At 37.3% G+C, this 18,010-nt stretch overlaps 1 protein-coding gene across 6 annotated transcripts; it reads right to left on the bottom strand.

The window, feature by feature from the left end:
- Positions 1 to 4,089: 4,089 nt before the first annotated feature.
- Positions 4,090 to 17,117, bottom strand: tbc1d30 (TBC1 domain family, member 30). Of its 6 annotated transcripts, XM_084408446.1 has the most exons (14): positions 16,418 to 17,114; positions 15,405 to 15,569; positions 10,978 to 11,039; positions 10,805 to 10,870; positions 10,600 to 10,725; positions 10,110 to 10,295; positions 9,673 to 9,841; positions 9,423 to 9,591; positions 9,221 to 9,326; positions 8,918 to 9,024; positions 7,830 to 7,969; positions 7,130 to 7,336; positions 6,952 to 7,017; positions 4,096 to 6,084 (listed from the first exon to the last, which is right to left on the bottom strand). In XM_084408446.1, the coding sequence occupies exons 1-14, from the start codon at positions 16,959 to 16,961 to the stop codon at positions 5,180 to 5,182; spliced, it is 3,018 nt and encodes a 1,005-aa protein (XP_084264572.1). In that variant the 5' UTR covers positions 16,962 to 17,114; the 3' UTR covers positions 4,096 to 5,179. The 6 variants fall into 6 exon arrangements, with proteins under 6 accessions (XP_084264573.1, XP_084264575.1, XP_084264577.1 ...); XM_084408447.1 differs by lacking the exon at positions 6,952 to 7,017 and having other exon boundaries at positions 4,090 to 6,084; positions 16,418 to 17,117; XM_084408448.1 differs by lacking the exons at positions 15,405 to 15,569; positions 16,418 to 17,114 and adding an exon at positions 12,658 to 13,110.
- Positions 17,118 to 18,010: the final 893 nt, after the last annotated feature.

Raw genomic sequence — 18,010 nt, 5'->3', positions numbered from 1 at the left:
GGTTTTCCACAGGAACTTCAAATAAACCTGAAACACAACTGTTACACTGCATCATCATGGCATTAAATTATTATTTTGATATATATTTTACACAGTGGCATTGCTTTCTCTTTGTTATTTCAGTTATTTCTTTTATAAATAGTTTAATTATTGTTAAAGGTACACCATGTAACTTTTGGTCCTCTATAGCGGTTAAACAAAACCGCATGCATTTTGCAGAAGAACATTGTTTTGGTTGTGCTTTGGCTCTGCGTGACTGTGCGGATGAATATGGCCCTTCACAAATAGATAGTGCTTCACAATGAACTCTGTTGGAGAGCTATATATGGCAATTTATCTGTTCAATAAAATACCTCACTCACCTGTTAATTAATATAAACGCCATCTCGTGTCGCTTTTACAACATTTCAAATCCCTCAGACCTTGTCATCTCCGAAAAGCCAAGCCAATGTTGATTCTTGTTTTATTACAAGTCACGTTCTCATTTAACCAGCAGACTCTCCTCTGTTCTGCGTTTGTTTTAAACGGGTGATTCCCTAGAGGCTTTAGATTTAGCTGCTTGATATAAACCTTTCTGGCTCGTTGTGACAACCTAACTACTAACCTAACCTATACTACTAACCTATAATACACACGTCAACTTTTCTCTATTTACAAAAATGACGAGAGTCACGATACACGCTGGGCGAGTGATGTACGCAATTTCCCGCAAAAGGTCTAAAATATAAACGCTTATAATAGGCTTGTGAATCAGAGTCAAAGAGACAAAAACATGTTTTGGAAGAAATATTGATAATGTATTGACTCATTATTTAAATGTTGTTAATTCTGTAGCCTACCTTTAAATTACTTTTAAATATATATATATATATTTTTTTTTTTCAATTAGATTGCAGTAAATCTTCAGCTGTGGATCATATTCTAGAATCATCACAAATAACTTTATTCTTTTCATATTAGAAAATCTGGGATTAAATAACTTTTTAGGTTTTAAAAAATCCTATACAAATGTATATATACTGAATTCTATACTATACTGAATTCTATACTGAATTCTATACTGATTCTGTCCTATTTCTAATATGTCACTAATCGTAAGTACAATTATGTGACTGATTATTTTACTCTTTGTACTGATGCAGGAGAACATGATCATCAGGTGTTTTTTCCAGACAAAATACTAAGAATTTTTTATATTAATTTGAATCAGATTGATTTCTGTCCCATGCCAGCTTAAAAACAACACCTAGGCGACCAGAAAAACAAACTCAGTCAATCGCATTATTCGAATGTGAATTGCTTGTCCTTTGCTTTAGAGACAAATTGGCCCCTGAGGAAATCATACATACGTTGAGTAAATATAAGCAGAACTGGGCACCTTGCCAGTCTCAACAGGATCGTCTGCCCATTCGATCAGTAGACTAAATTCAGACCATCCCAGAATCCTTTGGGAAATCTGCATCCAGCATTTTCTCAAGGTCGCAGAGATGCATAAATATTCCACAAATGACACTCAGGGTTTATTTACGTCTTTGGGAGACATTAAACATAAACTGGAGTTGAAGGAGTTTTAAGGACTGTTTGATTATTGTGGTAATTTTCCAAAACACTGCATCTTCATATCAGCATGTGTCAAGGCAAAATCTCTCCTCATACTGATTTATGAACAGTATGATGTTTTATAGATCAATTATGAGATGCTGTCAATTGACATTGGCGCCTGCTTAACATCACCACAATAAAACTCAGTCACCTCAATAACATCTCTGTGTGGAAGAGAAGACCATGGTGATCATGGCGATGGCACATCTATGACAATCTAAATTCATAACCCTAATTACAATGATTTTATCAGCTCAGCATGATCTTTCCCAGATAATTTTGTCAAAGAGGGTTAAAAACAAAGAACGGGTTTGTCAAAGAACGTGAGCTTCACTTATGTGGAGAAATAATGTGATTGTGATTTCTAGCCTATTTGCTTATATCATGTTTATATCAAATAAAAAAAAAATTAAATACACTTTCAAAAAGTTTTTTGCATTATAGAACAATTCTTGTCACAATCAGCTCCTAAACAGCACAAGGGCATGTGAGAGGTAAAACTAGAACAACAGCGACATCTAGTGTTCAGTCATTTCAAAAAATATAAAACAAAATGGAATGACGTAAAATAACAGCTTAAAATAACATAACTATTAAAAGCTCAGTCAGAAAAATTCTCTAGCTTTTTGCTTGCTCACATGTAGAAATACTGCTGAATGTATTATCTGAAGCATTTACAATGAAAAAAAAGAAAGAGAACGAAACACAATGGCCGCCTTAGCTCTGATATAAACAATCGAGTGGGTACTTACCTTTATATGACGGACTTCTGCCGGTAAAATAGGGTTCATGACTTCATACAGCAGCCACTGAAAGTATTAGGACCTGTTGCCACAATAAAGAATGTGTGAATGTCGTTGTATATCAACCAAGGTGGATTTCTTAGAGGGTTAGTTCACCCAAAAATGAAAACTATGTCATTAATTACTCACCCTCATGTCGTTCCAAACTCGTAAGACTTTCGTTCATCTTCGGAACTCAAATAAAGATTTTTTTTTCATGAAATCTGCTATATTTCTGTCCATCTATAGACAGCAACGGAACTGACACTTTGAGCTTAAAAATTTCATAAAGAGGTCGTAAAACTAATCCATATCAATTGAGCGGTTTTGTCCAACATTTCTGAAGAGACTTGATCACTTTATATGAACGAATTTAGGCTTTTATTCACATATACACTTTCAGCAACTCACACATCAGTTGTGGTAAACAGAAGCTCAAGCATGATGGCTTGATGTGGGAGAACCAATGATGTTCATCCTCCTGTTACGCAGCACGTTTGAGCTTCAGCAAGAACCAATGAGGTTCATTCTCGTGTTACGCAGCACTCTGTAACTTTTAAACGCCCTGTTGAGCCAGACCCTGTAAGGCTTTAACAGCATTTTACATTTCAATTATTCATGAGGCAAGAATGGTAGCGATTCCAGATGACAGTTTGTTTATTCGCTTTGGTAGGCCTTTTCACTAGTAAGATGTATATTTTCAAAACTCTTAGTACAAAAATCCAAACTGATATCACTTGTAACACAGCTGGTTATTTTCAAAAACTGATCCCATGTTTTCATTACAGTAGTTAAACATATTTCAATCCACATAATCATTGTTTCAAACACAAGATTATTGTAAAATGTAATGAGGACATTTAGTTTAATCACCGAAACACAACAGTATGATCTTCTTTCTATTTAGTACTTTTACCAATCAGTTAATTCAACAGCAAACAGAAACAATGCAAGATACATGTTTCAAATCACCCTTGTTGCTGAAATAATTACAGTAATACAGACTACGGTTGCCACATTGGAAAATACACTTACATTACCTAACTTCTGTAATTGAATCCATAATATTTGTAAAAGTATCTATCTAGCGTGTTATCAAATAGTTTGATGAAGTTATGAAACTGCCATGAGGTTCTGCAATAACAGTTTGCTGGCAATACAGTAAATGTTCTCACTGTATACCATATGACTGAATCTATACTGTAGGTGACCTTTACAGATCTCTACCATGGGAATCTGCTCCATGCTGTAATGAAAAATGCTGTGTTTGATGCCATCTCTTTTCCTTCTACTGATGCATCTCGGATCAATCTGATCTGATACACAGTCATTGACTGTTTCCTCTCCCTTATACTCTATCCTGCTATATGGTCACACATTTCTCTCTCTCTCTCACACACACACACACACACACACACACACACACACACACACACACACACACACACACACACACACACTTTGAACCTAGTGGTGGTTATTATCTATAAATCACTTATGTATAACCAAATGGAATGAATTATTTTTACATATCCGAAATTGCACACAAGTTATAAAGAAACTGTCTATAGAATCAATATTTATAGAAATCTATAGGTGTACCAAATTATTCACTGATTAACCATTAATATCAGTTGAATTAAAAGAATAGACAAATGTATACTGTAAATGAAACTGAACAAGAATAGATGCAAATCAAAAGTTTGATAGTAAGAGCTTTATGAAAGGCAGTTACAGTAAATGAAACGTTTAGATAAAGTGAAAAGGATACTTTGTGATTTTGTATATTGTACTCACACAATTGAGAACATGCTGAAATGTCTGAAAAAAAGTGCACTTTTGATGATCCGTTGTGATAATAGCATAAGAGTTTTGAGAATGTACAACTTACTTGTGAAAATAGTAAATGACTATTAATGTTACATTACAATTTAACCAGAGTACAATCTCTACTAGGCTCAGAAGAGACTTAATGTCAGTGTGAGATATTGGTGGTTTTAGTTAAGTTTTACATTCCTAATAGGTGTCATTGTAAACCTAAGCAAAAGTAAATTACTTAATGGAGAGGAAACAGAAATAAGTAGAAACTGAAAAGTTTGTTTTTTTTCCATACTTGCATGTATTTTATTCTCTGGGGTGTGATCCTTCACTTCTGTGATCCTTCACTACTCATAAGCATCAAAGGTTGATAAAGAGAAACATTCAGTCGCAGGAGCGTTTTGAACAAGAGCATCCAAAAAGAGAAAAACTAAATGACAATAACATGTATTATTCAGATGACAAATGGATAATTTACTGAAGGAAAAATCAAGAGACGTGAAGAGAAAAGGGTTTGGCTTGATTGTGAAGTCACAGATTGAAAACTGAAAAATGCAGAACTGTAGTATTTCCCACAATCATTTAACATGAGATATTTTACATAAATGTGATTGTGATTTTCCAAGCTTTGGAGCATATGAGTATACATACACAATGCATTGTAGCGAATACTGGTGACCTGAACATGCAGAAAGAGCTTGTGGAACCATCATCCGATCGTGTCTGCCGGGTATTATTCCCAGATGTTTTGGTAGGATCTCATTTAAAAAAACAAAAACAATACATTCATAAATTCATATGATCAACTTCATAGGAGGATTAAATTATCCAATATGGTTCCTAAATGTAGATGGCATGTTGCATGACATGTTTTGGAGTATCTGGAAGCATACTTGAGTTCAGAATGCATGTGCTTTAATGGTTGTTCGGGAGTTTTGAACCCAAACATCTCGTGCTCGTCTGTGGTCGACAACTCATCATCGGCGCTTCGTGGTGCTTCCTACACAGTTCATGCTTCTGCTCATCTGGGGAAAGTGCACGTTTGGAGTTCTGGCAGTTGGGCCGTAGAGGCCCAAGTTTCTTGCAGCAATGGACTTGCGAGGGGTTTTGATGCAGGGGAACGGAGAGAAGATCTGCTGAGGTTTCGGAGGTTCTCCTGCCAGCGCTGATGGGCTTCTTCTGAGGGAGCTTCCACTTTCTGAGCTGGAAGAGTCTGAACCTGGACGGCGGGTGGATGAGAGCTGAGCTGGGGTCGTGGGCTCCGGCTGCGGTTCTGGAGTTGGTGTAGGTGGATCAGAAGCTGGTTCTGGTTCAAGTTCTAGAGAAGACAGCCGGTTGTCGATCTGCTGGAGTTCCTCTCCTTCTCCATCGCTGAAATCTTGCTGAGAGACATCTGAGCTTCCAGCTGCCAACTTCTCTGGCCCTTCATCCTCCAACTTCTCTTGCTCTTCATCCTCCAACTTCTCTTGCTTTTCATCCTCCAACTTCTCTTGCTCTTCATCCTCCAACTTCTCTTGCTCTTCATCCTCTTTTTCCTCCTCAAGTCTACTCTCCTCTCCATCTTCAGATGCTTCTTCCGTTTTGCTGGTGTCAGTTTGATCGTCTTCTATTTCCAGAGAATCATCAAAGCCGAGCTGTGCCCGCGCCCTGGCGATGTTTCTGCGGTGCGCGCGCACATGTGTTCGCCACGGGGAATGATGTCTTGGCTGCATCATCTGATCCTGGCTGGGGGTGGAGTGGGCTTGGGGAACTCCACCGTTCTGGATGATACAATTCTTTGAGGATCGCTGAGCGGATCTGGGCTTCCTGCCCAAGAGAAGGTGGTTGACCACAGGGGAGGGACCAATTTGGGAGGCAAGGATACTGGTTGCTGGACACTTGTCTGTGAAAAAAATCAATAACAAAGAGTGAGAAAACAGCAGTAATTGCAAACAGACTGTCAACATGAAATCGTGTTTCCGATTTTACTTCTGTAATATAACATATTTCTGAGTTAAGCCGGGTGCACACTGTACGATTTATGCTTGTCAGACTGTACGAACGCAGTAAGCCATGTCAAACGGTAGGATCTCAGTTGTCATTCGTGTCAGACTGTGCGGCAGTCAAAAACGGACTTGCACAAGGAGCGTGACATCATCAATCCAAACTTCTGACACAAATTCATCAGAGGTAAAGTTTGATCACAATGGTCATTAATCAGCTGTCAGTGAACATGTCAAGTGATGAAAGATTTCAGATTTTAGCCTAGGTTCAGAGGAATCTTTTAGGATTCTCAAAATTTGTCAAATCGTACAGCGTGAGCCCGGCTTTAAAAGGGATATTCAAGGTGAAAACAGAATGGGGCTTTGTGATGTCAGCGGAAAAGGAAAGTGCTTTTATATATTATATATATATATAATTGTGCAAAAAAGAAGATTGTGCATTGTGAAAATAAATATGACCTATTATGATTTCACGGTTTCAAGTCTCCATTATGCCCTGCAATGGTGCTGTTGCAAAATTACATCTTCCAATATTTTAATAAATAGAAAAAAAGGTAATTAACCATCTTTAGCATAATTATACCAATCCCCTGAAAAGAAAATATGATGTAGAAAACACCTTGATTAATCAGTTCAGCCATCACCAAAATGACAAATTGCAATTCATTGCGTTATACACCAGCAGACCCAACACCGATCAACACCGATCTACTGCACCATATATCTACAGTATAATGAAGCCATAGTTGACACATGAAGATCAATACCAGTGTGTTGGTTCTGCTGTTTACTGGGTTGATGAGGTTCAATAGTTTCAGCTTCCACTGGAGGTCCTGGGAAAAATGTCACAGTATACTGACTAACACTTCACATCCCCTCTGTCACTTCCTGAACTCATCTTTGACAGAAAAAAAGTATTTTCTATTCTTTATTTGATCCTGCTACCTGTGTGGATGTAAAGTAGCCCGGCTTGCTGCTGTTGTTTTTGTTTGATGCGGGAGTACTGTTTCTTCAGCGCGCTGATGTCAGTGCTCATGCGCTCCAGCATCATGCTGTTGATGGCCGCTTGATGCTCGGCCCGTCCCGCGCCCACCGCCCCGGGACTGAGCTCGGCCATGTTACTGCCATGAGAGCTCTGATCTGCTCTCTGATCTGAAAACAGAAAGCAAACATCGTAAATAATAATGTGTAGAGTGCAAGAATATTTGTGATACATTTTACAGGGTAACGGCTGCGTCGGCTCCTTTCCAAACCTTCCATTTATTTAGTTGCACTGGAACTGAAGGCCGTAATTAAAGACAGCTTGAATGACTCGACCCACCTCAGATTCAACAAGAACTGACAAATGCATCGAGGATTAAATCCATTTGGGGAAGAAGGATTTTCAAGTCTTGCCAAGGTTAGGTTAGCAGAGTGAGCTTCAGTGAGCTTATGTTTGCATTACTCCATGAAATCACCCTTATGTTGACAAAGCCAATATAGTTTAAGTGACTCATAAACTGTTAATCATTAAGAAATCAAACATCTTGTGCATTTTATAAACGTGGGGAGTTCAGAAAGACATAAATCATGTTTGTAACCTCTGGCTACACAATTAAATCTACTTCCTTTTTTTTTTAAATGTGAAATGTAATCAGATTCAGACCTTTAAGGTGCTTTTGGTATCTTTGGATTTCAGGGGCCAGAAGCCCACCAAGAGGCCCCAGGCAGCCCAGGGCAGTGACAATAGAGTCTTCATCATCCATGTCAGCATCATCATCACTCTCCCATCCATGGAGTGCCAGACTGTACAGAGGAAAAATGATACAATAATATCATGCATGAAATAAAATATTAAATACAATATATTATATATATATATATATATATATATATATATATATATATATATATATTTCATAAAATTTATATATATATATACTGCCTGAAAAATATTAAACAACAAATAAAATATAAAAAATATCAAATTAAATACAAAAACACTTTATATACAGAAAATATAATGCATGAAATAAAATATAAATTAAAAATTTAAATGTAAAAATAAATTAATAAAATGTAAAAAGGAAATTAAATATTTAGAAATAAAATGTAAAAAAACAAAATGCATAAATAATACATCAAACTAAATATAAAAAAAATAAAAAAATTATATATATATATATACACACAGTTAAATAAAAAAATCAATACCATATACATTTTTATTTAATATTTTATAATAAAATACAAAAAAAAGAAACAAGTAATAAAATGCATGAATGATGCATAAAACAAAAAATAAAACAAAAAAATTATAAAATATAAAATTAAATTAAAAATGAATTCATAAAACTGAAAAAAATTGTCATTGTTTTATGATATTAAATATAAAAATAAAATTAAACCATGCATGAAATAAAAACATTAAATTAATAAACAATAATACAAAATAAAATGTATTACTTTAATTTAACAATACAATTATTTAAAATAAGGTAAATAAAATTAGTATAAAAATCGTTTTATTGCATCAATGCTCTCTTCTTTGTAAAATAAAGTCGGAAATTATCTTTAAACTGAGTGTAAACCTTGTCAAGATAAGGCAGAACATTTGCTTTGGATATTTGCATGCCAATATACACACGTGCCATAAAACAACACCCTGCAGGCTCGTAATAACGTCTTTATATGGCTCCTACTCTCACGATTGCAATCTGTGCTGTGGGCGTGGAGTGTCTTCAGCTCTCATACCTGCTGTTCGCTCTGACCGGGGCAGGGAACGGGGTGATGTTGTAGGTGTATTTCTCCCTGAGCTCAGCCAGCTGGGGGAACGGGAACGGGGCCATGGAGTAGACCGTCTGTCAGGAGGAAAACAAGTGCATGTATTCAGCCCCAAAACCAGTTGGATAAACTACTTCCAAGAAGCTTTTGCCATTTTCAAACACAATTTTGCAACATTAAACCTGTTACTCCTTGCCGATTTACCTAAATGATATGGTTTACATATAATTATCATCATGAAAAGTTCATGATCTTTTCTATGTTCTGTCTTACCTGCATGAGTTCATTGGAGTCGATAAGATTGTGCTCCAGCATTTCCTGTGTCAGGCAGCCCATAGTGCTATAAAATTCATCAGCAGTCTGGCACTCCTCAATTCGCCTGAGAGGGTTGAAAATGTATCTCATTTTTAATGTATGAGCAAATCATTTTCTTTGCAATCTAGTCGACAGTGCAAGCAACTCTAGGTGAACTTACTCTCCGAGTTTGGCCCAGATGGCCAGAGCCACACGCAGCAGCATTTCAGAGCCCTCAAAGAAGACCGAGTCCCAGATCTTCAGCACGTTGTGATGGGGCAAACAGGTGGCAAACATGGTCAAAAACCACTGCATGGTGAAGACGTTGGTAAGCGGAGGCTCATAGCTGCCTGAAACACAATGCAGTTGAGCTGGTACAAACCTTCGTCTTTCGCATCAATACATATTATATTAACAGGGTTGCTGCATACCTCCTCCTTCCCGATTGGCTACTTTCTGGAGGTGCTGGAGATGCTGAGAAAGTTCTGGAAGCTTCAGTCGCAGAAGATCTCTGAACACGGCCATGTCCACTGAGAGGGCACGCAGGTTATTGGCGAAGTAACTATCGGGAAGCACCTTGTCAATCAAATAGATCATAACCTATAACGGAACGATAGAGGATAATTAGGTTTATCTTTTTGCTTATATAAGATAATAGCTTATCTTGCTTATAAAATGTGTCTGTCCAAAATGTCATGCTGATTTAAACTGAGGGGGGGGCACATGTTAATTTTTGAAGTGGATTTTGAATTAACAAATACTATTACTGATTAACAAATTAATAAGATTAAATTATAATTAAAATAATAAAAGAGAAATCATAAAATTAAATGGTGATACTTTTAATTTTATAAGCATCTAGGTAAACCTTTAATGCATCTCCTTCGTTTCCCTCTGTGACCTCCAGAATGAGGGCAGCCAGAACATTGAAGCCCTGACAGTAGCCGACAGTCTTGTTCCAGCGGGCGTACGCCAGCAGAACCCGTTTCAGCACCACCCGGTCCTGCTCCGCCTCCTGGCCACAGTAGGAACTGCAGCCTGTCCTGTGCAGGTCCTGAATGAGAAGAGAAGGGAAAACAAAGTGTGAGTTACCTATTCACACAAGCACACTGAACTTTGCTCACTCGCGGACAAGCGCCTCACTGTCCTCATCCATCCAGCGCTACACACACACACACACACAAACACACATCCTGCTCCATTATCCTCTTACTGACGCACTGCAAAGAGCAAATATCCTGTTTCACCATTTAACCTTTTATCTTCCTTCCATTAAATATCTCTAAAGCCACAATTTGTTTGCTTGCCTCATATTGTTATATATAGCCTTAACATTTTTAATAACTACAGATATGAACCTTCACTATTTGGATTCCCAGAGAGTCATCATCTGGATTGCTGCGATCGTTGAAGGCAAATCTCATGGTTTTCTCCCAGTCTATGGAGATGCTGTGGAGGTACTGGTCAGCCAGGGTCAGCCATACCTATATCAAAACAACCAAACATTATACAGTGTGTCAAATATCACGGATATGAAAACAGTGAAATTTCCAGCACACTTACCCTCTTCCTCCACTCTTTGGGAATACCCACAGGGAGTCTGGCCACTGCTTTCAGAGCGTCGTACCACTGCAAAGTAAAACGACCCCAAACAATCAACAGGCAAACCAAAAGCAGATTTGTTGGTTTATTGCTGTTTTAGGGTTTTAGGGCCATATTAGGCACCTAATACATACTTGTTGAAAGCCGTTCTTGCCTAGAGAGGGTTCGATAGTGAACTTCAACCTGGTGTCCACCCCTGCAATAAGACAAAACGGTGGACAATCAGTGAGACAAAGGTGACCACATAAAGACGTCTCTTCTGTAGCTGCAGGTGTTTCATTAACAAAAGAATAAAGGGTTTTTGCATAATCACCACTCAGGATGAAATCAAATATGATAATGTCATAATCTGAAGTTAAGTATAGTGGATTTTAAGTTAACAAATAATATTAATAATTACATATTTACATAAAATGTATCAAATTTGAAATAAATGACCAAATTATATAATTAATTAATAAATAAAATGATCAAATAAATCAATTACCCAATTATATCAGGATAGGTTGCAATTCTCTTATTGATTTTTTTTATTTTTTTATTATTAAATTCAACTGAATCGGGACTCCTCAAAAACAGGTGCAAGAAAAGAGGCATGTTTTGGTCCTTATATTCACGTTTTCAAATTCATGATATTTAAAATGTATATTTGTAAAATAATAAATATGCCTTTTTATCATCCCCACTTGTCGCTAGCCCATTAATAATAAATAAGGTTTGTTTTTATTCAATGGCTCATTATTATTGCAGGCAGGTTACCTTACTCTCTTCTTTGTCAAACAGGAACAAACACTAATAATAAAGCAACAGAAATTACTGGAAACGACAAGTGTATTATCGACCACGATGCAGAAACCAAACGCTGGATATCGAATAGTTGATAAATGACGCTGTCCACAGCGGAGCGGTGCTGAATATCACTTCCGCCTACAGTTTCTTCCGGAATCACGACACCATCCTGTATTACGACGAAATAAACTCTGTTTTTTCATAGATAAGAAGTCATATTGAGCGTTAAAGAGCTACAATAACACGACGAATTCTTTAAATTGATGTAACCTTCACATTAGCCATGGCTAAAGATGCTAAATCCTGTCAAACGCGCAAGTAAACAACTCTACCTCACCAACATGATGCGAAATAGGAAGCAGCATACTTTCGGTGCATAAGAAAACCAATAAAACCACCAACCTGAGTCCATCTCTGTCATCGGTCAATGGTATAAATGATAAAAAGGAGTGGCACCATTTCTGCATCTATTTCACTCGACAGCCGAGGCTGTTCCGGATTAACCTACATGATTACCATCAACTCTTCAGCCCTCCTACTGCACTCATGCTCGGCACAACACAACACATGTGTCTGCATGAGAAGCGTGTCCAGTATTATGTACTGACTATCTAATACATTAAAAAGAAAAAAATGACTCTAGAAACGTTCAAAACAATTATCAATTACTAAATAGGCCTACATATTATTTAAAAGTGAGCCTGAAATGTATACAATAAAATGATTTCATAATAAGCCTATCCAAACTTTCAGGACCCCTCAAAGCTAAAACCCATAATATTTCTCAATTTCAAAAACAGTTAACTTAAACGTAGTTCACAATCGTATTAATGTAGCTGATAAAATATGCATTTAGTAAAAAAGCGAACGCCCTTATTATCTAATTGTCACAGAAATGCCATTCTGCAATCAGCACCAGTGCAAAACAACTGGGCATCTTAGGAATAAAGAGTTTTATCTATAATCACAGGGCAAAGATAGACTAAATGAATAAAAATAATGCCCTTAAAGCATGCTGTATTCACCTGGCTCTAGGGTGCAGAGCAGACGCGGCGCTCTTCTAGAGATGCCGTTGCGTTTCTTCAGCACATTACTGATAATATTACCGACTCCTCCAGCTGCATTCTGCCGTTTCATACAAACCCTCGATCTCTTAGAGGAGACAAACCTTTCCTGCTTCATCTGGAGAAAAAAGCTGGGAGGACGAGGTCCGTTTGACCGCGCATTCAAAACGATTCTCTCATCCCGAGAATCATCTCATCTAAAAATATCATACTCGTTATGATATCAATAAAGCAGAGGAGAAGAACGCATTTATCCTCATACATGAAGATGCACGTATGTACCTCAAGAATAAGAATTATAAATAGTATAAAAGAATCAAAGGTGATCGAAACGAACGCGCAGGATGGGAAAGGCGGGATAGCGTGGTGATGCGCGCGTCTACACCCAAATATGAGCGTCACATTCAGGGTTGTGAGGAAGGAGGGACCGCTGGAGCTCTGGAGGAAGGGCCAGAGAAACGGAGGAAAACAATGGCCAGCACAGTACGTGAATGACTAGTGCCATGCTGCCAACTTTAGCATTAACCTTTAAGAACAAGGCATTCCTTAATTACTATTGGATCCTAAAACCACACAAAAAAGTCTTAGGACCCAATTATAGGCTAAAATCCCAAGATAAGAATAAGGACAAGATGGTTGAACCGTCATGAATTCAAGTGATCTGAATGATTTACTAAAGCAATAATCCCCAATAATTTGTGGTTTTACGGTGAAAATCCCCTTTTGCTGTTATAAGTTCACCGAAGACCATGGCTTCACAGGACTTGTTGCTTTTATTAAACTGTTAGTGCATTAAATGAGAGCAGTAATACTGATTTAATGAGATCACACAGGTATGTGTTTGTAGAGTCATTTACAAGGGCTTCAAACACGGCTCAACCAATCTGAATCAAGGATCTGTTGTTTATTATAAAAAGGAAATGTTGTACTTTAAGGCACTTGGAGGAAATTTAGTTCTGTATAATCTATTGATTTAAAACATCATGACAAAGTGAGAGAGAGATATAAGGAAAAATAAGTCAATAAGCAGGCTTCTTATTTTGTGCTAAACGACAATGTTTCAGAAGAATATTCCAAATTAAACTATCTATCCATCCATCCATACAATATACAGAAAGTCAGGTAAATTTGACCATTTTTAACATTGTATGATTGTCCAAAAGTGTCTTGATTTACCCAAACTCATGTGACTAACAAGAGAGACACGAAACAGATGTTTAAACATTTCTGACAGAAAGAATGATAGTCCTGATATGGAAAATGTGTATATTTTCCATTGGATGATAAGCATTTGGGTATTTTTTCCTGACATGCATTTAGTGACAAAACAACAGTGATAAACACCGTTATTCATGTTTACAAAAATAAACATGACAAATACAACCAAATCCATAACCGTTCACTACTACTATACTGTATCTACTGTATAAAGTCACACCTCTTGCATCAAGAATAGACATAATGGCAACCATAGTGCTGATGTGATTTCATACTGTACCTGTTTGACAGGGCTTGTCATGCTGCATGTAGATAAAATGGAGGAAAACACATTTAAGAAACGCAAGGCCACATTGATGACTTAGCAAGCAAAATTCAAATGCAAATTTGAGCTCACTACAACGTTACGGTGCTAATTTGCATGTCAGTGTCATAAACTCATCACATGAATGAGTCGCTTCTGAAAGTCAGTGATGTTGAACAGAGTGTGTGTTTTGAATCTTATGCAAATAATTGAGTTGTATAGGTGAGGAGTCAATCCTGTGGTAGAGGGAAGATATTTCAGAATGCGGTCTTCTAAAATATCAACTGAGAGAACCAGACTGAGGTGAAGAAAAAATGCATTCGATATACAGTGTGTGAGCCTGAGCCTTTCGGCAACCATTACATATGTAAGCTATATTACACCACCGCATCCTTTTAAAACAGCTGAAGGAAATCTAGCATCAATGAATACTAAGACGTATTGTCAATCTAGAATATAATAGTCTAGCCTTTAATTCTCTTGACAAACTAACCCCCGTTTCACAGACTAGGCTTAAGTCTAGTCCCAGACTAAAAGGCATTGTTGTGCTGTTTTAACTGAAAGCAACTTGCACTGGCATATCTTAAAATATTTCAGTGCCATTTTTTTTGTCTCAAGATGCACACTAGTAATGTTTTTTTCTAAGGCTTGTTTATAAAAGCTACTTAAATGTCCTAATTGAACTAATGCCTAATCCTAGCTTAATCTAAGCCTTGTCTGTGGAATCGGGCTTAAAAGTCTTAGAATGGAATTTGTATGCATCTGGAATAAAAGATATAGAATGTACTACATGCTGCTTGCTATTTTGCTCAAGAGCATGATCTATTTAAGTCCACATGTCATACTAACAAGAAACTATGATTCTAACCGCAGGTCGAGATCTGTAGGTCCAACCACACAACTCTGCAATGCTGTTCGCGAATGTTCGTTGGAACTATGGATTTTGGGAAACACTGAATCGTTTGACTATGCTGGTAATGATGGAACTTGCAAGCATAGTTGGTTAATGATGCTTTTGGGAAATGCAGACCAGTGCGTTACTGACAGACCGGGAAGAGAGGTCAAAAATCAAGCATGAAAACCTATTATAGTAGAGGCAAAGGGCATAATAGTGCCCCGTTAATACTGCTGCTCATAACAGTAATGACAGCGAGAGGAGGGAAATGAGAGAATGATTTGTAATTACGTCTTTTCTGAGAGACGGCTTGCAGGCAGGCGGTGACTATATCACAGTTCTTCTGAAACTTCTGCCGGAGTCTGTCCTTCCTCTTGACCTGACGCACCAGTTTGGCCGACTGTACAGCGATGCGATACTTCACCTCTTGAACGATCCACTTCAGCTCCTCCGGACCTGAGCACAAAATAAAGCTTGTTTCAATCTGAAGGATGTGCATTCATTTGATTGTGCAGTGAGAGTGCAAATAACACTACATATGTAGACAGGTTAAGTTAATTATGATTGTCAAAACACTGTGTATACAAGTCTACAAAAGACCTTTATATGTAAATTGTCATTATGGCCAACAAGGAACCTGAGCACCTGAGACAACAATTAAATTACTTCAGCAAACAAAGGGTTAAGATTTAACTAGCTTTCAGAGTGGCATTATAACTGGGTAAGTTCTCATGCAGTATCTGTAACACTATATTTAGTCTACACCCCAATCATATAACATATACTATTACTTAGGAGTAATGTCACTCGGTTTTTGTGTGTACATGGAAATGCACTGCGAATAAATTTTTTTAAAAGTATGAAAAATTATGAAAAAGTAAAAATAGTAAACCTTTTATTTATTTATTCATATTCCTATGTATTGATTTAAAGCATGCTTTAAAAACAAAAAGGAAAAAATCCATAAATTATAATAGAAATGCATGAGACATACACTTTACTGGATTTTACTGGAATAATTACGTTTTTTAGGTTTTTGAAAGAAGTCTCTTATGCTCACAAAGGTAAAAATACAGTAAATAAATAACTGTTTTGTATCGAAATATATATTTAAAATGTAATTTATTCCTGTGATGCAAAGCTGAATTTTTCAGCATCATTACTCCAGTCTTCAGTGTCACATGATTCTTCAGAAAAGTCTTAATTACTCCAAATTTATTCCAAATTTTTGACCAGTAGTTTATAAATAACAGTACATAAATTGGATTGAATTGACTTCAGTTGAAAGGGGAATTGATGCTCACCTTTTTGAGTCAGGTATTTCATCTGATGTCGTCTCGTGTGTTTCTCCTGAAGTTCCTGCAGAAAGTTGGAGCCAGCGTTGCTCCTTCCCAGGAAGGCATCCGAGTTGGAGGCTTCGGTCGAGCTGTCCACCCCTCTGACGCTATTACTGTACGTGTCATAGAGCTCCACTAACAGACACTCCACTATAGATGATGCCCGGGACGTTCTCAGATCATCTTCATCCGAATATACACCTGCTTCATGAATCCCCCCTCCACCTCCTCCTCCTCCTCTTCTCTCCATACGGATCTTTCCAGCTGGCGATCCATGAGGCTCTTTTGCGCACTTGGATAGTGAGACTGATAATGATGAAGCTGTTTTGGCGCACTCACAGCTTGTATCTGAGAATGAACGTCCCTTTGAAACCCATTTGTGAAGCGCCGAGAAGCCGTCAAGGTACGACGCACCTGAGTTGACGAAAACTCCACTCTCCTCCTCCGAGCAGATGTTGTCACATATGTCAATCTCCTTAAGTTCCTCTTTAGCGACGTCCACACCAGACATGTTTTATCGCTCTTTAAAGTTCAGCATTACACACTCGTGCCCATTTGCTGCACACAAGTACAAACCAAAGATTGTTTTAGATGAATCAATAAGGAACTCAAGTTCCGGGTGTGTTCCATTACTTGAGCGGGGTTGGCAGCGCCTTTCCCAGGCTCTGGTTTCCTTCCTGAAACGGTCTAAATCCTGATTGCGCGCCCCTGCTGCAGGAATAGTTCAACCCACCTCCGAAACTTTTGAAACAAACTTTCTAAACAGGTCAATGAGAAATATATAGTAGCCTATTTGTTCATTTCACTACAAATATTTCAAATAAAAATATAGGCTACAATAATTGTTTGTAAATTAACGTGTCCAAATAAAAACATAAAACAGCAAAAATCTAGGCTATATTTACATTTTATCTATATGTGTATACAGCAAATGTATAATTAAAAATATACAAACTTTTGTTCCAAAAACAATATAGGCGCCTATATACATTTATACGTATTTAATTATACATTTGCTGTTTTTTTAAAATATATGTTTGTATGTTTTCAAATAGGCTATATATTTGTATGAATTACATATATAATATATAGGCATGTGTGTGGGGGGTAAACAATTTTACATTGTTTACATTTTCTTGCGTGAAAATCTGGATTGAAACGTGAAACTGCATCCTTACATTACAACTTTTGTAGGCCTGACAAAGATTTGAGTGGGAAAGACAAATAAAAAGAGACGATATTACTGTTGAATCAAAATTGTGAACATTTATAGACAGTGCAGTTTGTATTTTTGTGTTTTAAATGTAGTTTTTTCTCATGTCCTTAACATCAACCTGCCAAAGGGACATACGGTCCGCATGAAAATTAGCCAGTGTTAGCTAAATCTAGCGCATTTGACATACTATGTATTCTTAATGTGTATTGTTTGTCCGTGATTAAATACATAAACAAACAATATAAGCCATAAAACAGAAATTGCATGAATGACATCATCCCTTAGACGAGCGTAAACATCAGCTGACCGGGGCTTCCGCCTCCACATGACTGGACCTGAGGAGG

This window comes from Rutilus rutilus (genome assembly GCF_951802725.1).
Source record: "Rutilus rutilus genome assembly, chromosome: 4".
In the NCBI taxonomy this organism is placed as follows: Eukaryota; Metazoa; Chordata; class Actinopteri; order Cypriniformes; family Leuciscidae; genus Rutilus; species Rutilus rutilus.
The sequence above is the reverse complement of the archived record's forward strand: the minus strand, read 5'-3'. Positions and strand labels throughout refer to the sequence as shown.